At 44.0% G+C, this 24245-nt stretch overlaps 1 protein-coding gene across 7 annotated transcripts in view; it reads left to right on the forward strand.

The window, feature by feature from the left end:
- The window catches only part of LOC137421222 (protein mono-ADP-ribosyltransferase PARP6), a 180550-nt gene that overhangs the window by 23093 nt on the left and 133212 nt on the right, over window positions 1-24245 (forward strand). For 5 of the 7 annotated variants that reach the window (XM_078771720.1, XM_068107055.2, XM_068107053.2 and 2 more), the window contains 6 exons: window positions 880-954; window positions 2675-2769; window positions 2866-2926; window positions 19529-19619; window positions 22462-22528; window positions 22911-23060. In XM_078771720.1, the coding sequence (XP_078627846.1) occupies window positions 2729-2769; window positions 2866-2926; window positions 19529-19619; window positions 22462-22528; window positions 22911-23060 (410 nt within the window). In that variant the 5' untranslated portion in view covers window positions 880-954; window positions 2675-2728. Of the gene's footprint in view, window positions 1-879; window positions 955-2674; window positions 2770-2865; window positions 2927-4885; window positions 4975-19528; window positions 19620-22461; window positions 22529-22910; window positions 23061-24245 lie in introns of those variants that run through there. The other 2 variants (XM_078771721.1, XM_068107056.2) reach the window with 2 other exon arrangements.

Here is a 24245-nt window from a genome sequence, read left to right on the forward strand (position 1 = left end):
CAGGGAAAGAACATAGTAGCATTTACCACTAATCTATAAGCAAGCGAATAATTATTTAGTATACCTCTTCATACCTTACTCAAGTGTCTGCTCACAGAATACAGAAACGAAGCCAACACTCTCCTCCTTCCTACACAGCATTCCTTTATATCCACTTCTCAATACCATCCCACAACCAGATTTTCTTCCTCATATTTCATCATACTATCGCTTGCCAAACGAGCCGCTCGTCAGGAACATTTTGTTGGAGTGCTACGTTGCGTGCTTAAGCAACTTGGAGAGCGATCGTCAAGCCTTTTGGTAATGGAACACCCCTGTTACCTTCTCCTCCTCCTCCTGCTCCCTCTCCCCATCCTCCTGTCCTCCTGAATTGAAGTCATTCAATGTCCTCACAAATTTCCTTTGCCGTTTTGTACCGGATTTCTGACATCATGTCTCCTTTATACAAACTTAAAAAAATAGAGGTGAAATTGAAATTGGGCAAGCCCAAAGGTGATTCGTTCAAAATAAAGTTAAAGCTGATTTTTGTTGTAGTCATGTGCTACATCATTACAACGCTAATGCTAGCAGAGGCTGCGGGGGAGGGGATAATGGAGGGACTCAGATTCCATATGTAAATGTGTATTGTGTAGTGCCGCTCCAGATGAGAGAGGGTATTACAAGTCCCCACCCATTACAGTCCAGCATTTTTGTCCCCACGTTTTCCAGTGCAGTGAGGTGTTTGGAATTATGCAGCGAGACATATTTTGGAAAGGTATTTTGAATTATACGTTTGAATAAAGATAATACCATGAACTGGCTGCTCCTGTAGGGAGCGTGTGCTTCTCGTATGTATAATTTTTGTTTTAACAAATCATAAAGTATTGTATTTTTGTGTAGGATCTGACGTGGCCAACAGATGAATCTGATGGGGAAGCTGAAGCAGAATCTGAAGAATTTTGTTTTCCATCTCAGGTACAAGAACTGATGGACAAAAATGTATATTTGATTCAATGCTTGCCTTTTTAAACCTTTGAGTACGGATGACGTCCAGTGCCGCAACCCGCGAAAAAGTTTTGTGTACGGATGACATTACTACACGTCATCGACTATACCTATAATTAGATCGTCAGTACGTGGTTGCATTCCCGTACCAAAATGACAAATTAATCCCCTACCGGGGGTATTTTTATCAAAAAAATCCCGTACTCAAAGGGTTAATCACATCTTGTGGCATAGGTTTAGTAGCCTTTTGTCTGTGTTCTGCTGTAACCTTGAAACTTTGGTATGCTACTGAAAAAGTTGTATATAACGCATCACCTGAATTTCACCAATGAGGTGCATTTTGTACACACTGACCACACATTGAAGTCATTGTATAAGGTTAACAAGTACAAAAAGTTTTAATTAAAACAAAAGCCGCGTCGATGTTACACAATGCCTAGATGCAGCTGTGCCTATAACGTCGATGTTATAGGCACAGGACATTCCTATTGATTCGATTACTTGATGTTATTTTTGTGCAAAGTGAAAATATATCTCGGCAATTTCCCGTGTGTGGCGACGAATTTTAAATATATCTCGGCATTTTCCCGTCTGTTATTTCGGGCGGTGTATGACTGACCATGCCGCGATTTAAAAAATATATATCTCGGCAATTTCCCGTGTGTGGCTACACGTGAACGAAGCTATGCTCCTCTCTCCACATTATTGTGACGACGTATAAATTAAATATTTCATCGTGACGATTGTCATCAAATGGACGAATTTTTAATATATCTCGGCATTTTCCCGTCTGTTATTTCGGGCGGTGTATGACTGACCATGCCGCGATTTAAACAAAATATATATATCTCGGCATTTTCCCGTCTCTTATTTCGGGCGGTGTATGACTGACCATGCCACGATTTTAAAAAATATATCTCAATGGACTTGAAGTTACAGGCCTTTGAGAATTCATTTCGTTCTATAAAGGGCAACTTTAATCGGATTTTCTTCCCGTTTTTTTTCAACCGAGTCTAAAACTATGTTAGCGACTGTGAAAAATGAAATGATATATCGAATTTGATTTGAAATAAAACTGTGTGAGAGAGGAAGACACCACGGGCCTACAAAACAGGCCTCAAAGCTATGCGAGTTAATAAAATGGTGGATATTTGTTTATATGAAGGCTCTCCCAGAATGGGTGGAGCTATGATTCCCAGAATGGGTGGAGCTTTGAGGTTTTGTCTTCTCTGCAAGAACAAGAAGAACAAGAAGAAGAACAACAACAACAGCAGAGGGCACTCTATGAGCAGCGTCTGCGACGCGGCTAAAAACAAATTGAATCGCATGTAATGAAGGAGCTTGTACTTTAATCGCATGTAGTGCAAAGACATGAGTATAAATCGATGCATCCTCACTTTCAAGCATCATGAACCATAAACTCAGATGGGAACATGAAACAGCTCAACATTTTACCATATGGTAGAAACAGAGAAGTCAGATAGTTATTGTGCACCTCTGGCATTGGCCGTATACGTTTGGACTGATTTTATAGGAGACTGATTTGAAACTGATTTGTCAGATCAGTTTCAAACTGATTTGAAAACACTACTGTAAATCCACCTGTAATGTTAATTTATTTGCATCTACTGCTTTTGATAATTTGAGATTCAATGGGTTTAAACAAATGTGCAACTTTAATGTTCTCCAGCTTGGTGAAGATGGAGAAAGCCACAGACATCCCCAACTCGAAGCTGACATTGAAATGCTGAAAGAGAAATATGGTGAAAATGCCATTGTCATCAGGTGCACAAATATTGATAATGATTGGTTGAGCACAGTGTGGGGTTTCTGTTTGTTTGGTTGTGTTGTTAAACAGATGCAATGTATCTGTGCACATAGGGAATATGGAAGCATTGACGACATTTCCATCGACCTCCTTGTGAATGTGAGCTTTTTGGATGTAAGTTGAACAACTGTAAGACTATCTACATATTAAGTGGAAATGCCTTTGTGAAGTTCGCAAAAGAAAGAAATGTGCTTGAAGAGACATGCATGGAGTAATGGAGGAGGGATAAATTAGGCCACTGAAATGAGTGCAAACTACCAATGAAATTCCTCAAAAACCTACAGGAAAAGAAAATCTCAGTGTACAATTTAGCTTTAGATTAATAGAAGCTTCATGATTATAAGCAAGTATCACTGACCTGCTGCTAGATATCAATTTAGGTTGTATTTATTACTTGCAAAATCGAAGATTTTTCAAGTATATTGGTCGGTTGTGTTTGTGGTTCTGTCTGTTTGTCTGTTTGTCTGTTTGTCTATTTGTCTGTTTGTTTGTCACTGGCCTACAGGTCACAATTTTCAACCGACCTTCACGAAACTTCACCAAGTGGTAGAGTTGGTCAAAAGCAAGAAGCCTATTGTTTTTGGGGTCAATAGGTCAAAAGGTCAACATAGGCCAAAGGTCACTAAATTTGCTAAATTTCTAAAATCCTCAATTTTCATCCGATTGACTTGAAATTTGAAGACCACTTGCATATCTGGTCACTGAATTCAACAACCAAGTATTTTTGAGGTCAACATGGGCCAAATGGTCAACATAGGACAAATTTCCAAAATCCTCAATTTTCATCCAATTGACTTGAAATTTGAAAAGGACTTGCATATCTGGTCACTGAATTCAACCACAAATTATATTTTAGGTGAACATAGGCCAAAAGGTCAACATAGGCCAAAAGGTCAACATAGGCCAAATTTCTAAAATCCTCAATTTTCGTCCGATTGACTTGAAATTTGAAGAGGACTTGCATATCTGGTCACTGAATTCAACCACCAAGTATTCTTGAGGTCAACATAGGCCAAAAGGTCAACATAGGCCAAATTTCTAAAATCCTCAATTTTCATCCAATTGACTTGAAATTTGAAGATAACTTGCATATCTGGTCACTGAATTCAACCACCAAGTATTCTTGAGGTCAACATAGGCCAAAAGGTCAACATAGGCCAAATTTCTAAAATCCTCAATTTTTATCCAATTGACTTGAAATTTGAAGAAGACTTGCATATCTGGTCACTGAATTCAACCACCAAGTATCTTTGAGGTCAACATAGGCCAAAAGGTCAACATAGGCCACATTTCTAAAATCCTCAATTTTCATCCAATTGACATGAAATTTGAAGAGGACTTGCATATCTGGTCACTGAATTCAACCACGTATTATAATTTAGGTAAACACAGGCCAAAAGGTCAACATAGGCCAAATTTCTAAAATCACCAATTTTCATTTGATTGACTTGAACTTCTAAGAGGATTTATATATATGGTCACTGAATTCAACCACCATCTATTTTTGAGGTCAACATAGGCAAAAAGGTCAACATAGGCCAAATTTTTAATATCCTCAATTTTCATCCGATTGACTTGAAAATTGAACAGCATTTGCACATTGAGTCACTAAATAGGGAAACTAACTATTTTTGAGGTCAAAAGGTCAAAGGTCAACTCAAGGTCAACCTTCCAAAATCATCATTTTTCATCTGAAAAATCATCACTTTTCATCCTGTTGACCCGAGCTTTGATCAAAATTGTAAATTTTAATCTTCATGAAATGGACAATTTGCTGTATCATTGGAAAACTTTTTTTGGGTGGGGGGAGGGGGGGGGGGCGGCGGATTTTGCAAGTATCGTGCTACGCATGCGTCTTCTTGTTAATTTATTTATTTTACGGACTTGTTTATGGTTATTACGTAAATTCTTATTGAGATTTTTGTTTCACAGTTTATAGTTATAAAAATGACAATTTTCACAGTTAATAGTTATAAAAATGACAATTTTCAAATGGTCGATATGGAATGAGTTTTTTTATTTTTTAATGTTTGTTTATCTTTTTTTTTAATGTAAATTTTCATTTAGGAATGCTTTGCGATGGTTCTGTGATTTTTTTTCCCGGTGTACCATCTTCGATGTCCATCGGCATGCCAAATTCAGCTTTCTACGACACCCGAAAGGTACCAAACATTAATATCAGTCAGTCAAAATCAGTGAATCACTTCCGCTGAACTTGGGGACGACTAAGAAGAAGACCTTTGTTGGTCGAAAGCTTGTTGAGAATTAAAGATCGACCGTCCTGAAGCTACGTCCGCGTGTTATTTAATGTCCTGATTATATATATATATATATATATATATATATATATATATATAATTATATATATATATATATATATATATATATATATATATATATATATATATATATAAGTGTGTCACTATGCGACCTTCATATCATCAGTGGAGAACCGCCAGCAAGGTGTCCCATACAGCTGCTGCTGCACCTTGCTGGGAGCGATAAGCACCACCTTCCACACGGTAACGTTATATCCGGTATCCACTCATCATATGGAGTCGACCTGGTTGCGGTTGGGAGTTACTAATAATGTTCATCATCATGTCCAATGCGGACATGCATGGCGATGACGTCATGTTGTCCGCTCATTAGCTCATCATCACCAGATTACAGATACCATTATATATATATATATATCTCTGAATTGAGAGCTTTATATATACTAGGGCATGCCCGTACTATATCTATATCTAAAATTATATCCCCCCCCTCTATTTACATGAAATGGTTTGGTCCAAAGCGAACGGCTTGCGAGTACGGTGACAATCCCCCCCCTCTATTTACATGAAATGGTTTGGTCCAAAGCGAACGGCTTGCGAGTACGGTGACAATCCCCCCCCCTCTATTTACATGAAATGGTTTGGTCCAAAGCGAACGGCTTGCGGAGTTTGGTAAAGAAATCGCCATAGCGTGCACAAACGCGCAGGAAAGCGAAAGAATCGCAAATTAGTTTTAATTAGTTTTAAAACATAGTTGAACGCCAACATAGTTTGCCAACGTGAAATAAATGAATACGCTCTCAAATGTGCCGTCCGAGGCAGAGTCTGTTCGGCACGTTCGGCACACGTGATAGCTCGCTGCTCTCTGATTGGTTGAATCGTTTTTTGGACATAGCTCGGTAACTACTTGTCCGATTAATATGAAACCTTGAAAAGGCACATCCTCGGGTCCCCAGCAATATACCTGGCAAGTTTAAAGTATATCGGTCCCGTGGTTGTCGAGAAACAGCGGTCACAGACATACAGACATACATACATACATACATACACACAGAGATTACTGGAATTATAGATAGATATATATTGTTAATGATCGCGGATTAAGATGTTATTTACCGAGCGGTGGTATTGCCGCGACCGTTACAGGATCCCTGACTCACCCGATTCACCCAGAACTTTGGCCGTATCGCACCGCAGCTGCTCAATGAGGGAAAAGACAAAAACGACGAATGCAAAGAGGAAAAGGAATAAAACGAGAAGACGGACAGAAGAGTAATTGGATTTATTGTACACACACAAGCAAAAAGGAGCAGTCACGTTTATTTACAAGCACATAAGACGCAGGTGACACAGGGAAAATACTAGCTTACCTACAGTCTTAATTAACCCAGGACAGAACAAACAAAAGGCAGACTCACGCGGGGAATGACAGGAATGGCAGGAGGTGGATGGCTGGAGGTGAACGCTTGGTGGAGCCCACGCGGAGCTTGGCGGAGCTTTGGTGGAGGTGAACGCTTGTTGGAGCCAACGCGGAGCTTGGTGGAGCCTTGGTGGAGGTGAACGCTTGGTGGAGCCAACGCGGAGCTTGGTGGAGCCTTGGTGGAGGTGAACGCTTGGTGGAGCCAACGCGGAGCTTGGCGGAGCTTTGGTGGAGGTGAACGCTTGGTGGAGCTTTGGTGTGACGGGTTCTCTCTCCTTCCCTCACAAGCTTCAGGACTCTTTCTTGATGACCAACTCTTTGTGACCAACTCTTTGTGACCAACTCTTCACGGACCCTCTACTGGCAACCGACTCACTCTTCACTTCCTGCGTGCGCCTTTTATAGCGCCTCCAGCGATTAAGCCGCCGGCGTTTTGGACACGCCCATCGGGGTGCTCACCTCGGCCCTGGTTGGTCGCGCGACCCTCGGGCTCCGCCCTCGATGACGACGGGCAGGTACGCCCCTCCTCCCCTCTATGACGAGGTGGAGACACGCCTTTCTTCTCCGACCCTGCCTCGTGGTCAATGGCGGTTATTGGAGGGGAGGTGATTGGGAATCGAGGGCTCAGCAATGACGAGAGGGGATGTAATATGGGCAATCGAGGCTTGGCAATCACGAGAGGGGATGTAAAAGGGAATGGAGATTTTGGGGATGGGAATGAAAGGGGATCTATTCTCTTTCACTGGTGCAATGGAGTACTTCAATTAATGGGAGACACTGCCTTACCCTAAAACACAGAATAAGAGATAACTATCAACAGGGGTATTCTATTATTTGGCTGATGTGTATGCTTGTGGACTAATTATGGGATGCCCTTTCACCTTTACACAGCTCCGGAGGTAGGGGGGCGCAGAATAACCAATAATAATAATAGTACAGCACACAATCAAAAAATATACAGTCCTCATCTCCGCAACAATATATATATATATATATATATATATATATATATATATATATATATATATATATATATATACATATATATATATATATATAATGGTATCTGTAATCTGGTTCTCCAACCTAATGAGCGGACAACATGACGTCATCGCCATGCATGTCCGCATTGCCTGCAAAGCTCCAGAGGAACCATCTAGCAGTGCGTCATTACGGATTATAAATTCAGATACTGTCACAAGTGCATGCAAAACTCACAGTTACCGACCTGGTTTTGCCCTTGTTGGGGCTTCATCAGGGCAACGCAGTGAGGCTTCCATACACTTGTAACTCTGTGAACCTTTCGGTTTTTATATCAGTCACTATGCGACCTTCATATCATCAGTGGAGAACCGCCAGCAAGGTGTCCCATACAGCTGCTGCTGCACCTTGCTGGGAGCGATAAGCACCGCCTGCCACACGGTAACGTTATCTCTGGTATCCACTCATCATATGGAGTCGACCTGGTTGCGGTTGGGAGTTACTAATAATGGTATCTGTAATCTGGTTCTCCAACCTAATGAGCGGACAACATGACGTCATCGCCATGCATGTCCGCATTGCCTGCAAAGCTCCAGAGGAACCATCTAGCAGTGCGTCATTACGGATTATAAATTCAGATACTGTCACAAGTGCATGCAAAACTCACAGTTACCGACCTGGTTTCGCCCTTGTTGGGGCTTCATCAGGGCAACGCAGTGAGGCTTCCATACACTTGTAACTCTGTGAACCTTTCGGTTTTTATATCAGTCACTATGCGACCTTCATATCATCAGTGGAGAACCGCCAGCAAGGTGTCCCATACAGCTGCTGCTGCACCTTGCTGGGAGCGATAAGCACTGCCTGCCACACGGTAACGTTATCTCTGGTATCCACTCATCATATGGAGTCGACCTGGTTGCGGTTGGGAGTTACTAACTAAGTTATATATATACACAGTAAGACTTCCTCCAACGCGGCTTCCTCAAACGCGGTTTCCAATTTTCACGCTGAATTAAATGCGTCAAAACCTCCCCAACGTGAGGATATGTTTCGCATTTACGCGATCGTGGCTGGTGGTTTCCCAAAGATTTATATTATTCTTATTCCTTGTTACTGTACTGTACTTTACTTTACTTAACCCTTGTCCACACAAGGGAGGTCTTCTTATGCTAAATACAAGGCTAAAAAGACCCCCCTGTGTGGACAACGGTTAATTAATATTTTATTTATACATACGATGATACGAGTCGCCACCTGCCGTCATCGCTCGCAGTTCGATTTTACATTCTGTATTAATTGAGACAAAAACGGCTGGCGTTTTCGCAAAGATTTTATTATTTTTCCTTATTCCTTATTACCTCGCTTAATCTATCTATAATTCCAGTAATCTCTGTCTGTCTGTCTGTACGTCTGTACGTTTGTCTGTGACCGCTGTTTCTCGACAACCACGGGTCCGATATACTTTTAACTTGCCAGGTATATTGCTGGGGACCCGAGGATGTGCCTTTTCAAGGTTTCATATTAATCGGACAATTACTTACCGAGCTATGTCCAAAAAACGATTCAACCAATCAGAGAGCAGCGAACGATCGCGTGTGCCGAACGTGGCGGGCACACTCTGCCTCGGATGGCACATTTGAGAGCGTATTCATTTATTTCACGTTTGCAAACTATGTTGGCGTTAAACGATGTTTTACAACTAATAAAAACGAATTTGCGATTCATTCGCTTTCCTGCGCGTTTGTGCACGCGATGGCGATTTCTTTACCAAACTCCGGAAGCCGTTCGCTTTGGACCAAACCATTGCATGTAAATAGAGGGGGGGGATTGTCACCACTCGCAAGCCGTTCGCTTTGGACCAAACCATTTCATGTAAATAGAGGGGGGGGATATAATTTTAGATATAGATATAGTACGGGCATGCCCTAGTTACTATTTAATTTATATACACGTGCGGCACGAGCTGCCACCTGTCGCCATCTCCGAACCTGCCGCCATCAAGTGAACTTACGTCGATCATTATGGCTCCCAAAATACCCAATTTGAACCAACCGGACAAGAAGAGGAGGAAAACAATGACCATGTAGGTCAAACTTGATATCCTGAATACATTAATCATCAGTTTCTGCTTCATCTTTGGCCAGGCAATATGGCATGAATGAATCGACCATTAGGACGGTACGGAAGGCCGAAGACAAAATCCGTTCCAGCGTTCATGCAGGAGCCTCCATCCCAACATCATACGTTAGCAGGAGAGACACCATTGTTGAAAAAAAAAATGGAGAAAAGATTGAGTGCCTGGATCGAAGTTCAGAACCAGAAAACTGCTCCAGTGGATGGGCCCATTAAAAGAAGAAAGGCCAGCATCTACAATTACCTGAAGAAGGTAATTTATACATACGATGATACGACTACGAGTCGCCACCTGCTGTCATCGTGATCGCAGTTCGAATTTACATTCCGGATTAATTGCGACAAAATGACTGGAGTGTGACTAGAGTGAGTGAAAGGTTGATGATGGTGAATATGATGATTGGAAAGTTATTGGTGAACGTAATCTCGGGATATGCTCCGCAGGTTGGTCGTAGCGATGAAGAGAGGGACAAGTTCTGGTGTGCAATAGAGAAGCTGATGGAAAATGTGAAAGATGAGAAAGTTGTTGTAGTAGGAGGAGACCTAAATGGACATGTGGGAAAGAGTATGGATGCTTTTGAGGGAGTTCATGGGGGTTACGGATATGGTGTGAGGAATGGAGAAGGTGAAAGGATTTTGGAGTTTGCTGATGGAGCTGGTTTGTTGATTTGTAATACTCAGTTCCAGAAAGAGGATAATAAGCTTGTTACATACACGTCAGGTGGGTCGACGACAACCGTTGACTAACTGATGGTGCGTATGCGAGATAGGGGGCACCTCCGGGACACAAAGGTGACACAAAGATGGAGGAGTCTGTTTCACAGCACCACTTGGTTGGCTGCGACATAAGGGTGAAAGGTGCGAGGAGAGCTCGGCGGGTGAAGTACCAACCGAGAATGTAGGTGTGGAGGTTGAAAGAGGTGACAGTGAGGGAGGTATTAAAAGAGAGGCTGAGTATGGCAGAGGATGATGTGGTTGAGCTTGAAAGTGGTTGGATGGCAATGAAAGATTGTCTGTTGTGAGCCGTTGGTGAGGTATGTGGATGGACAAAAGCACCACAGAGGCACTCGGAAACATGGTGGTGGGATGATGATGTTGGAAAGAGGATTGACGAGAAGTGGAAAGAGTTCAAGGAGTGGCAGAAGGTGAAGGGTACGGGGGCAGAAAAGGCAGAACATGAAGCTATAAGTCAGCCAAGAAGGCTGCAAAGAAAGCGGTAGCAAAGGCACAGGAGGCATGTAGGAAAATGTTAGGAGAACGATTGGATTCGGAAGAGGGTCAGCGAGCAGTATCAGGATTGCAAAGCAGATAGCGAAAGAGAGGTGCGATGTAATGGGGGTGAGTTGCTTGAAGGATGAAGTGGGACAAATCGTTGTGGACCCAGATGGAATTAAAGGAAGATGGAAGAGATAAATGGAAATGCTTTTGAATGCAGAGAATGAATGGGACGGCAACATCGAGAGTAACCCAGTTTTAGGATCGGCAGGGAAGATAACTGATAAGGAAGTTGAGGAAGTGATAAAAGCATTGAAGAGTAGAAAAGCAGGAGGGCCAACGGGAGTTGTGGGAGATATGTTGAAGGCGGGCAGGAAGTTGGGGTGTGAAGACAATGACAGAGATCTGTAATCTGGTGGTGAAAGAAGGCCGCATTCCAGTGGATTGGGAACTAAGTATCCTTGTCCCTTTGTCCAAGGGGAAAGGTGACCCTCTGGACTGTGGCTCGTATCGAGCGATAAAGTTATTGGAGCATGGAATTAAGGTATTGGAAAGGGTGTTGGAGAGGAGGATAAGGAAGAAAGTGAAGATCGATGAAATGCAGTTTGGATTTATGCCAGGAAGAGGAACGACAGACACGCTTTTTATTGTAAGGCAGTTGCAGGAGAAGTACATGGAGAAGAGGAAGAAGTTGTTTTTTGGGTTTGTTGATCTGCAGAAAGCATTCAATAGGGTTCCACACGAAGTAGTGACATGGGCATTGAGGAAGTTTGGAGTGGAGGAATGGTTGATCAGAGTGGTGATGGCAATGTAAGAGAGAGCGCGCACAGCTGTAAGGACGAAGGACGGGAACAGTGGTGAGTTTGAGGTGAAGGTGGGAGTGCATCAGGGGTCGATACTAAGTCCACGACTATTTGTAGCTGTGATGGAGGTGCTGGCTCTGAATGTAAAGGATGGTTTACCGTGGGAGTTGTTGTATGCATATGATCTGGTGTTGATTGCGGAAAGTATGGATGGACTGAAGGAGAAGATGAACAAGTGAAAGGAATGTATGGAGACAAAAGGTCTGAAGGTGAATATCGGAAAAACGAAGGTGATGGCAAGTGGTAAAGCATGTGGTGAGGTGGAAAGAACTGGGAAGTGGCCATGTGCTGTGTGCAGGAGGGGTGTTGGAGTGAACTCCATTCAATGTACAATGTGCGCTGAGTAGGTTCATCAAAAATGTTGTGGTCTGAGAGGGTCATTAACCAGTGTGGCAGCTACATTCAAATGTAAGGTGTGCACAAAGGGAGCTGCAGATGGAGGAAATGTTGAGTTGGATCTTGGAAAAGGCGTGAAGCTGGAAGGTGTGAAAACATTTTGCTACCTCGGAGACATGCTGAATGGAGAAGGTGGATCAGACTCGACAACGGTTGCTGGAGTGAGGTGTGCATGGAAGAAGTTTCGGGAATTGAGTGGTGTGCTGACGAGGAGGGGAGTGTCGTTGAAGCTGAAGGGAAATGTGTATGCTGCATGTGGGAGAGGTGTTATGATTTATGGGAGCGAGACATGGGTAATGAATGTGGAGCAGCAACGAACGCTGGAAAGGGTGGAAATGCGAATGGTTCAGTGGATGTGCAGATTATCGTTGAGAGAGAGGAAGACAAATGATGAATTGCGAAAGATGATGGGAATAGACTCCTGCCATAGAGCCTGTGATGGATGCTGTGAAGAGAAACAGGTTGAGATGGTTTGGTCATGTGTTGAGGAAGTATGAAAGTGACTGTTTGAGAAGAGTGATGGAAATTAATGTAGAAGGAAGTAGAAGACAGGGAAGACCGAGAAAGACTTGGCTAAAGGTGGTGGAGGAAGAAATGCGGGCAAGGGGGTTAACAAGGGGAGATGCAGAAAATAGGGCAAAATGGAGAAGATTGTCATGGGGCCTGCAAGGCTAACCCCCACTCTAGCAGGGAAAATGGCCTTACAATGCCTGTTGTTGTTGTTGTTGTGTATATGTATATATATATATATATATATATATATATATATATATATATTGTTGCAGTTTTTAGAACCCCTCACTTGTAAATACTTCTTGGAAATAATTCTCTTCATTTAATAAGGTCGCACTCATAGTTAGTCCACAAGCAACACGTAGGACACCATAGGACTTTAGTTATTTCCTTAGTCTGTGTTTCAGATAAGGCTGTGTTCCCAATAGTTGCATTAATTAAATAAGATAGGTTCCTTTTCAATTCCATTCATTTTGTGGCTTGACTCTCCAAATTGTGGTACGCACCTTGCCAGCAGCGTTCGCTCGCCCCGGCTGCCATTACGCACGCAGTCAAGCCGGAGAAGAAGGGGGCCGAGCGCCCAGAACGAGGCGTGGCCCTGTTAGGGGCGGAGCCTGTGAGCCCTCGCTAACCAACCAGGGCTGAGGTGAGCTCACCGGTGGGCGGAGTGCGAGAGTATGCGGCTTGATTTCAAAGCACACTATATAAGCGCATGTGCAAGCCCTTTCACGGACTGCGCGAGGGGAGGTCATTGTGTACAAACTGCGCAGAGCGCACCTGGTGATTGATGAACTCGTTGGATTGAATTGATCTCGTTCGAAAGGCACTTACGAACATAGAGAGAGAGAGGCAGCAGGCACACATATTACGTACGCGGCACTCCAGCCCTCGCATATGCAAAGGTCTGGTCGTGCGCCAATGACACGCGAAGCTGCCGGCCGTTCTTCGCCGCAGACCCGGAGCCGGACTCGAGTGGACTGGAGCCAGATCCCATCGCCTGGACCATCTGCTTGGACCTTCTCCTCCAACCACTACCCTACCGTGTAAGTCTGTTTGTTCGTCCTGGGGTTAAGTAAGACTGTATAGATAAGCTTGCTCTGTGTCCTGCTTTTTCTTCTTCTTGTATAATCTTTACCTTTCGTTTCCTCTTTGGGTTTTTGTACATAATTAATAAATCATATTTGTTCTTCCTTTACTTTGGTTTCCTCTCCATTCGATCGTCTTCGTCCTTTCTCTCCATTGAGTACCTGTGGCACGATTTCGGAACCGCTCAGGATCGGGTTAGTCTTTTGTTAATGGCGCGGGCTTCGGATTGCTAAACCGCTCGGCAATTTCCATCTTGTCCGCGGTCCGAGCGGGAGTTATCTCCCTGCTTTGCGGTCGGATTGGCACTCAGGTATTTGGGACTCCATTGACCAATCACCCTGGCCAATCTCGACCGGAAAGGAGCGTTATAATTTCCAGGATTGGGGGACGGCCAGCTTAAAAGGCAAGGGGATTAACCCCCCCCCCCCCCTTGTAAGGGGAGCGCCGACCCACGAATCCGCAACAATATATATATTGTTACGGTTTTGAGAGTGTACATATAACATCATTAAAGGTTAAAGGTTTGCCCCCATAGTTAGTCAACAAGCAACACGTAGGCCACAGTGGGGTATTAGTTATGTCATAGTATGTGTGAGTATAGGCCATTTCCACGAGTGATACCTGCGTTGTGTAAAGAAATAATAAGCTTAGGTCCTTTCATTTTGCAGCCACCCTTCAATTCCACCAATGCTATCTATGGGCAATACTCGATACTCGATCCCGCACCGCATTCGGCTAATCCAGCTCGTTTGTTACGCTTTGGCCGCCAGCAGCATTAGCTGCCTTTTGCTCGCTCCAACTAGTCGGGTGGCCACGAGGTAGGCCTGAAAGAGGGAGGAGCGCGGGGTCGGGGTGTGGCGGCGTCGAGGGTGGAGCGGCGGAGACAGCAACGGTGAGAGCCATAACCAATCAGGGCTCTAAGGGCATGGCGTGAGGGGCGTGGTAAGGGCGCGGCTGGCAAGTTCCAGAGGGTTCGCTGGGCGGCGCTATATAAGCGCACGCACAAAGTCCTTGGAAAGGACTTACGCAACAGCACTCGTATGAAAAGGACTGTCAAGAGGACTTGTTGAAGCGGAGGACTTGAGGAGGACTTCTGCGGGAGAGCAGTGTGTAAAGAACTGGAAGGAATTGCGCCTTGCATATGAACTTGTATTGGGAGCGCATACGAATTCGTATTGGGAGCGCCTATAGCGCCAGTCCAGGTCCAGTTATTACGTACGCGACCGTGGCCACAAGTAACCGCCCAGCCAGCCTTACCTTTCGCCCCGCATTTAATCCCGTGTGCGCCCACGACACGCGGGGAGCTTCCTGCCGTCTGTTCCATCTGTTTCGCGGCGAGAGTCAAGGACCGGAGCGAACTGCCTGGACGCCATCCCTGGACCATCGCCCCGTTCGTCTACAACCCCGTGTGAGTGTGTCCGAGTGTGAAATGGGCCCGTTGTCCTGGGATAAGTATAAGACTGTATAAGGCTGCACTGTGTGTTCTTATTCTTGGTACTGTACATAGTGTAATAAACCATCTGTTCTTCCTGTCTTTCCTGATTCGATCGTATCAGTGATTTCCTCCATTGGGTAAGCGTGGCACGATAGGAACCGCTCGGATCGGGATCTCGTCCTTGATAACGGCTCGGGTCACGGTTCGCTACCGCTCGGCGTTTCCACCTATAACCGTGATTCGGGCGGGGCTTATTTCCTTGCTTCCTAGGCGGCGTTGGCACTTAGGTAATAGGAATTCGGCCTACAACCCTATTTAACGCCGTCCGGAAGGAACGTCGTAGCCCCGGATCCCGTCGGTTAGTCAAAGACAAGGGGACTAATCCCCCCTTGGTAAACCGGAGAAGGCCGACGAGGAGATCCGCAACAACATATATATATTGTTACAGATCGCGGTTTAGATGTTATGATGACCGAGCGGTGGTGTATGACCGCGACCTAACAGGATCCCTGACTCACCCGATTCACCCAGAACTTTGGCCGTATCGCACCGTAGCTGCTCAATGAGGGGAAAAGACGAAAACGACGCAATGCAAGAGGAAAAGGAATCAAACGAGAAGACGTACAGACGAGTAATGGGGTTTATTATTTACACACACAAGCAAAAAGGAGCAATCAAGTTTATTTACAACACATAAGACGCAGGTGACACAGTGCAAATTTTAGCTTACCTACAGACTTAATTCAATACCCAGGGACAGAACAAACAAAACAAACTCACGTATACAAGAAGGGTGGAAAGGCAGGAGGTGGATGGTTGGAGGGAGAGGGAGGTCCAAAGGGGGTCCCGCAGCACCACCGGCGCGTTTAGTAGCCGCCGTTCCTCTTCGGCCCTGCTCCAAACCACCGTTCAGGCCCCCTTTCGCTGTTGGGTGCTCTTGCTGCTGCGGCCTCCGTCCGCTGCGTTCCCAGGACTTGTCTGGTCCAAACCCTCAACTCTTTCTTGTTTCTCTCACTCCTCACCACCGACTCCGCACCGCAACCAACTGACCACCGACTCCTTACCAACGCAACCGACTCAGACCAACTCAGACCAACTCCTTGTGACCAACTCCTTGTGACCAACTCCTTGTGACCAACTCCTTGTGACCAACTCCTTGTGACCAACTCTCTACTCACTTCCGTTTTGCGCCTTTTATAGCGCCTCCAGCGATTACGCCGCCGGTGCTTTGGACACGCCCATCGGGGCGCTCACCTCGGCCCTGGTTGGTCGCGCGACCCTCGGGCTCCGCCCTGGATGACGACGGGCGGGCACGCCCCTCCTCCCCTCTGACGAGGTGGAGACACGCCCTTCTTCTCCGACTCAAAGCACATGGTCAATGGCGGTTATTGGAGGGGAGGTGATTGTGAATCGAGGGCTCAGCAATGACGAGAGGGGATGTAATATGGAAATGGAGGTTTTGGGGATGGGAAGGAAAGGGAGATTTTGGGGATGGGAAGGAAAGGGGATCTATTCTCTTTCACTGGTGCAATGGAGTATTTCAATTAATGGAAGACACAGCCTTACACTAATACACATAATAAGGATATAACTGTCCAAAAAAGATATATCGTGTCCTGCATGTATGTTTTATGGACTAACTACGGGAACGCCCTTTGACCTTTATACAACCACAAACGGAGGGAGGAGGGGTGATATTTTACAACAACCTTTTACAACAACCTTTTACCACAACAACAAAATAAAAAAACATTCTCATATCCACAACAATATATATATATATATATATATATATATATTTATATATATATATATATATATATATATATATATATATATAATATATTATATATATATATATATATATATATAATATATTATATATATATATATATATATATATATAATATATTATATATATATATATATATATATATATATATATATATATATATATAATATAATATTATATATATACACAAAGAATTAAGTTAAGCACCCCTACACAACGAATTAAGGTAAGCACCCCCTAATATATATTCTTTGTGTATATGTATACATTGGCATATATTCTAAGGTATGTGAGATCAAATAATGATTGGTATGACATTAGCAATTATCCATTGATGAAATTGAGTGATCAAAGTGAAAAAAAGTGATTGGTTGAGTCAGTGATCCGATCACGTGGGTCCTACACACGTTATTGACGCAAAGATCGCTAGAGGTCTTCTCAGAACAATGACTGTACGTTAGAAAACATAAACGTCATCCACACTGTCCGTGATGGACCTATAGCTCCATACTTAAATTGAGGTGAAAATATGCCTAAAATTCCCAAATAATTTCACCTTAAATTATTCAGAATAAAATATTGAAAACGGCATGATTGTTATGTTTTTATGTGACCATAATATCAGTTCTCCAGAAAATATAGCAATATCATGGGTATATTACACTGTTTTGACGACAACAAACTTGTAATGTGCGAGGTTGTAAAAAAACGGGGGGGTGCTTAACTTAATTCTTTGTGTATATATATATATATATATATATATATATATATATATATATATATATATATATATATATATATATATATATATATACATACATACATACATACACTGGAACCCCGTTATAACGAACACCAGTATTACGAACTTCCGGATATAACGAACGAACTTCCTGTCCCCCGCATATTTAATGAGATTCTATTGTTTAACGTAAGGCAAATCAATATGGCTACACCGTCCCGTAAACGCAAGATCTTGTCAGTTGAAGACAAGCTCCGTATCATTGATCGTCTCAGTCTTGGTGAGAAAGCAGCAAACCTTTCCAGAGAATACGGCATTCCTAAGAGCAGCATATCAACGTTCAAAGGAAAGGAAAAGGAGTTACGGGAATTTGTCCACAAATGCAGTCAACAAGATGGTTTGAAGCGGAAGAAAATGCGGCAGGCGAATGACGGCGATCTCGATCAGGCAGTCTATCTATGGTTCGAACAACAACGAGCTGCCAACATACCGATTTCCGGCCCTATGGTTATGGAGAAAGCTATAGCATTATCAAAAGAAATGCATGGTGAGGACAGAAAATTCACCGGGTCCACTGGATGGCTCTATCGGTGGAAAAATCGTCATGGTATACGCACACTCAAGATTTCCGGGGAAGACAAGTCATGTGACGATGCAGCGGCTGCCGAGTTCATTCCAGAACTGAGAAACATTATCGAATCTGAAGGTTACAGTCCCGATCAGATTTACAACGCAGATGAAACAGGACTTTTTTTCAGTTACCAGACACAAGTACCAGTACCAGACAGAACACTCGCTTCCAGGAAAGAAGAACAACGTACAACTGGCTACAAGAAATACAAAGATCGTGTGACAATTTTAGTTGGTACGAACGCTGATGTTAATGGAGTTAATGTGAGGTGAAGCCATTAGCTGAAGTTAATGGCGAAGATTTGGATAATCTTGCAAGATTATGGGTGGACGTCGATGAAGACGTTCCCGTGACCAGTTCGATGACCGATGAAGACGTTCCCGTGACCAGTTCGATGACCGATGAAGACGTTCCCGTGACCAGTTCGATGACCGATGAAGACGTTCCCGTGACCAGTTCGATGACCGATGAAGAAATGATCGCCTCCGTTCGTGAAACAACACTGCAGTGTGACATCGAAAGTGACTCTGATGACACCAATGAACCACAAGAAGTTCCAGCAACATCTGATGTAATTGCCGGACTTGAAACAGCACTTTCCTGGTTTGAAGGGCAACCAGTCGACAGCATTAAAGTTTTACAGCTCCGTCAGCTATTATCTTATGCACGCAAAGAAAACGCCACCTCCAAGAGTAAACAATCCAAGATTACCAGTTTCTTCACGCAGTAAATTGAACATTCGGTGAATATTACATGTACTTGAACATTTTATTTATACATGAACTTTTAAACAATGACACAACAGCAATGCTTTTAAAAGTTTTTTATTCGTACAATCGAACAATAAAATGTACATGAATGAACAATACAAAGAGTTTGTTGTTTTGCATATGAATAGGTGTGATAGTATGGTGATCCGTACGTTATTCAGTATTACGAACACTTCAAAATAACGAACTTTTTTTTTATGTCTCCCGAGCAGTTCGTTATATCGGGGTTACAGTGTATATATATATTGAGATATATATACATATAGTCATATATTGAAGGTTTAAAAAAAATTCGAGATTTACATATTTTAGTGACGTCTTCAAAAAATGATGATGGATTATGACTATCTCAGTTGAGCAAAATTGAGATTTTCGCTCCATAGAGACACGGTGCAGTTTCAGGACAACGGGAGATTTGCGAGACCTGACACACCCATGTATGCTGCACTGGTCTTCACAGGATGAGATTGCAACAGCATGGAAGGTGTTGAGCAGCGAAGCCATTGTAATTCGTCTCCATTTCTGCCTCTCTCAATATCTCGATGGACCTGGTTAGTTTGTACACTATTTCCTTTTGTATGTTTAGGGCTTATCCTGTAAGTTCTGTCTCTCCACCTACCTGTAAGTTCAAGTTATCCTGAATCCTGACAGTGCTATTTCATGTAATGTTAATCTGGTTGTTCTTGAATGTGTGTTTGTTCTTGAGTGTGCTTCGTTTATGTCAACATGTTTGAAACCAGCAAAGCATAGAACTACGGTAAAATATATGTACTTTTCAATCCCATCAGTGGAACATACTCCCTTGGAGTTATTTTTCATATTGGTGAATAAGTGGAACTCACCTGAATATAAATCTGGTGCTTGTGGTGTACCAGGATGGTAATAGGTCACAGATGCTTTAACTGTTCACGGATTCTCGGCATTGTAGACGTTACTGTGTGTACCTCATCGGCTAAGCTAATGGAAAATGTCACGTTGATGGGTCTCACTAACGTCACCCGTCACACCAGGGGTTTGTACGACCCCTCATGATCGCTAAACATTAAACAAACAACTTACACTGCGTTCAATAGATTGCAATACTTCCCCCAATTATCGCTCGAATACCAAGCAACTTTGGCAGGTGGGCTGCATGCGTGAAGGTAGAAGGTGGGAACACTCTCCTTGTCTTTAAAATGGTTTATTTTAAAGGAATACAATATGGGGATGGACAATGCAATAAAACCTGGACAAATCTGGCAGTTGAGGATAGACAGATAGGAAAGGGATGTGTGCTTATAACAAGTGAATCAATACTAATTATATAATTTACTACCTAAGGTGCCAAAAATAAACTCTTAACTGTCACACCCAAACCAAGGTGAAAAGGCAAGGCATGAGCTTGTGTGATACAGGCCGGTGGGGTACAGGATGACTGGAGGCGAGAGGGGCAATAGGAGTGAGATGGTTTACATGTACAGTCACTGAGGAGAGACCGCACAAAGGAGGGGATGATGATGCCGGGTGTCGAAGAGGAGAGATATGCTGTTTCTGCCCCGCATGCACATGCAGGGCTTTTGTGCCTGTGGGCCCATCTTACAGCTTGTGGCTGGGCCTGTAATTGGGGACGATGCCTCCATAAAAGGTTCCATCCTCCATTACAGGGCTCTCTGCAGCTCACCATACCGCTGGGTGCACGGTCATTTGTGAAGCCCCTCTGCAGAAATGCCATACCTGCAGGTAATGCTTTCCAAGCCTCCATTAAGCCCCTTTGGAACGCATTTGTAGTGATTTTTGCATCCATAGTGCCCATAAACCCTCACCTGGCCTCGTCTGCACAGGAGGTCCACACAATATGACTTACTCTAAATTTCCCTACAGATGACCATCACTGCCTCCTTAATGCAAATATTATGTACAACTTGCCTCTGACAGGTCCCTGGTTAGAGATGTAAATCAGTCCTACTCGATACACGGTCCATGCTATCTTAACACATTCCTGCTATGGATCCCCCCTTCCATGTAACAATATCTACCTTTAATGACAAAAGCTGGCATCGAAACTTTGACAGACAAACATGGGTGAAACTAGAGCAGCACTCGGTAGAGCACACACCGCTGCCAGGCTGAACAGTTTACGTTTTCTATCCCACTGATAGGCTGGATCTGCATCCAGACCTGAACCAAAATCTAATTGGCTTGCTCTTGTCTCCTTACCAACCCATCCAGCAAGTTGTGGCATAATCCGTCCACAACGTTTTGAAATATCATGCTATATATCGTTTTTGACCCTATCTCTCAATGGTGAAGAATCACTTAAATGTTTTTCAAATTCTCAGATCCAGATCCGGTTCATCACCAAAATCGAATTGATTCATTCTTGTCATGCACCCATCTTGTCCACCACGTTTTGTCTGAATCCTTCCATAACGTTTTGAGATATCGTGCTATATATTGTTTTAGCCCTACACTCAATGATGGTTGTTCGTATGCAGCCTGTGGCTGCTTGGCTGCATCATTTCCTGGGGCTGTCGCTGTGCCTCTGATGCAATGCCCCCCATTATCAGTCATTTGGTACGCATTTTGCTGACCTCGGAAGGATGACAGGCTGAGTGAACCCACCTGGTGTTAATTCAACGGTTGACAGGGGCTCAAACTCAGGACTCCAAGATCTCAAGTCAGCGATCTTAATCGTTAAGCAAACGCCAAGCTTTCTCAATGGTGAAGATTCATTTAAAGATTTTAAACTTCTCAGATCCAGATCTCAAAGAGATCTCCTGCTCAAAGACAAACAAACAGACAGGGGAAAACAAACATAACTTCCGTCAACCTTCGGTGGCGGAGGTAATAAAGAACACTGGATGCTCTCAGCACATCAATCACCATGCACTTCGGCAACTTCAGGCACCTGGTGCCATGTCCTCACGTTCGGCCCATTGTCCGAAGCGGTGGCAATATGGCAACGGTCCACGATGATCAGGTCCAGGACTGGGAAGGCACAATAAGCAGCCATTGTTCTGATATTCCCAAAATTTCACAACACCTGAATAGACCATAGGTGGACAGGAAGAGCTGCATTAGAGATGTATTGTAATCTTTATCTGGGCGAGGCCTGGCTATCTCATCTGCATTGCGAACTAGTAAAATGTCACGTTTTACCTCGCAAGTGTAAGCCACTCAGGAGGAAATTCCAAATTATTTTGTTTTTTTTATTGTTTTAGGTTTACTAATCTCATTGATCGTCCTTCAGAGAACCTCTCCCAGCCTTCCACTTAGGTGAAGATTCTGTGAGATGGAACATGTAAGATTCCATTTGGGTGAAGGAAAGTGGACGGGGAGTGGTCGTTTTAGCCTTAACAGAGTTCATCCAAGGCGGAATGCTTGTATGATTGGTGGTGGCACTTTTTTTTACAGATCCGAGTGTAGAAGTATTCCAACCTTCCAATAAGGATAACTTTGGAATTGGGCTGCAGCTCAAAAAGTAAGTTGTATTTTTATTCTATAAAATTTTTTCCCCATTTTTGTAACATCAGTCGGCCTAAAGGAGATCAGACACATTTAGGCCTTAGTCTTTAGGTGCAATTTCACTTGATTGCTTTTGATAAATCGGTTTGAATTGATCAGAATGATTTTTCTTTACAAGTGGTACAAAGGGTAACTAAACGCATTTTATGTGCTAACATATTGAAGAAAATGCATTGTTATCAACATGCTCTCATCGTTGTTACAGGCGAAGGAATATCGTGTTGATGATTGTTGTAACATGAGACGACACCACATTTCTGATGAGGATGACGTACCTTGTGGCCCCCAATGGCGATCTCATTTTCATGCACAGCATCTCTCGTCTTGTTTCCTTTAAGGGTCCTCAGGACCTTCGTGTCACAGCAATGGAAGCATCTCAACAACGAAAGCTTGCAGAACCAGCACAGCAATGGATTGAACTTGCTCAGGTCGAATCGCATCGGCAAAAAGCTTCGCTCACCATTAAGCCTCCTAACGCACTTGCACAGGTAGCCTTTGTACCTGCTTTTGGAAGGGTACTCTGACATCTGTGAAGTTGTATGCTTGCTTAATGTCATGATGCTGAGTATGTTATATTGGTGTTCCAAATTCTGTTTGAGCGTGAATATGATCCTCCAAGCATGCAGACATAAGTCTATGACATTGTTTTCTTTCTTATGCACCCGTTTTATTACATCGCTTGTGCTATGTCTTGTCTATAAATTAAATTCATTGTCAAGTGCGTGGTATGACGTGAGTCCATCGGTCAAGTGCGTGGTATGACGTGAGTCCATCGGTCAAGTGCGTAGTATGACGTGAGTCCATCGGTCAAGTGCATGGTACGACGTGAGTCCATCGGTCAAGTGCGTGGTATGACGTGAGTCCATCGGTCAAGTGCATGTTACATTGTGTGCACATCCATCAAGTGTATAGTACATTGTGTGCACATCCATCAAGTGTATAGTACATTGTGTGCACATCCAACAAGTGCATAGTACGGTGTGTGCACATCCATCAAGTGCATAGTACGGTGTGTGCACATCCAACAAGTGCATAGTACGGTGTGTGCACATCCATCAAGTGCATAGTACGGTGTGTGCACATCCATTAATTGCAGTGTGGATACCACTGTGAGGTACGAGGTAGGGCGTGGGTACATCCATCAAGTAAGTGGTGTGGCGTGGATATGTCCATTAAGTATGTGATGGTGGCACATTAAGTATGTGTTGTTGTTGTGGTTTTGTACATTAATTAAGTGATACTGTAGCGGTTACCGCTGGATGCACACAATCGCCTTGCACCGGCCAGAACACGGCCAGACGCGCCTCTCCCGGGCATGCCCGGACTCACTGTTCCCGAGCACGCCCGAACCTCCCGGGCACGCCCGGTCTCGTCTTTCCCGGGCATGCCCGCTCTTGCCTTTCCAGGGCTCGCCCAGAGCGTCCGGGCATGCCCGCTATCGCCTTTTCAGGGCTCGCCCAGAGCGTCCGGGCATGCCCGCTATCGCCTTTCCAGGGCTCGCCCAGAGCGTCCGGGCATGCCCGCTATCGCCTTTCCAGGGCTCGTCCAGAGCGCCCGGGCACGCCCAGCCTCGACTTGCCAGGCCGCAGCCAAACACGCCCGGGCAGGTCCAGACTCGCCTTTCCAAGGCTCGCCCTTGACACCCGGGCATGCCCGGTATAGCTTTTGCCGGG

The sequence above is a fragment of the Myxine glutinosa genome, chromosome 2, assembly GCF_964187855.1.
Source record: "Myxine glutinosa chromosome 2, kmMyxGlut1.1, whole genome shotgun sequence".
Classification (NCBI taxonomy): domain Eukaryota; kingdom Metazoa; phylum Chordata; class Myxini; order Myxiniformes; family Myxinidae; genus Myxine; species Myxine glutinosa.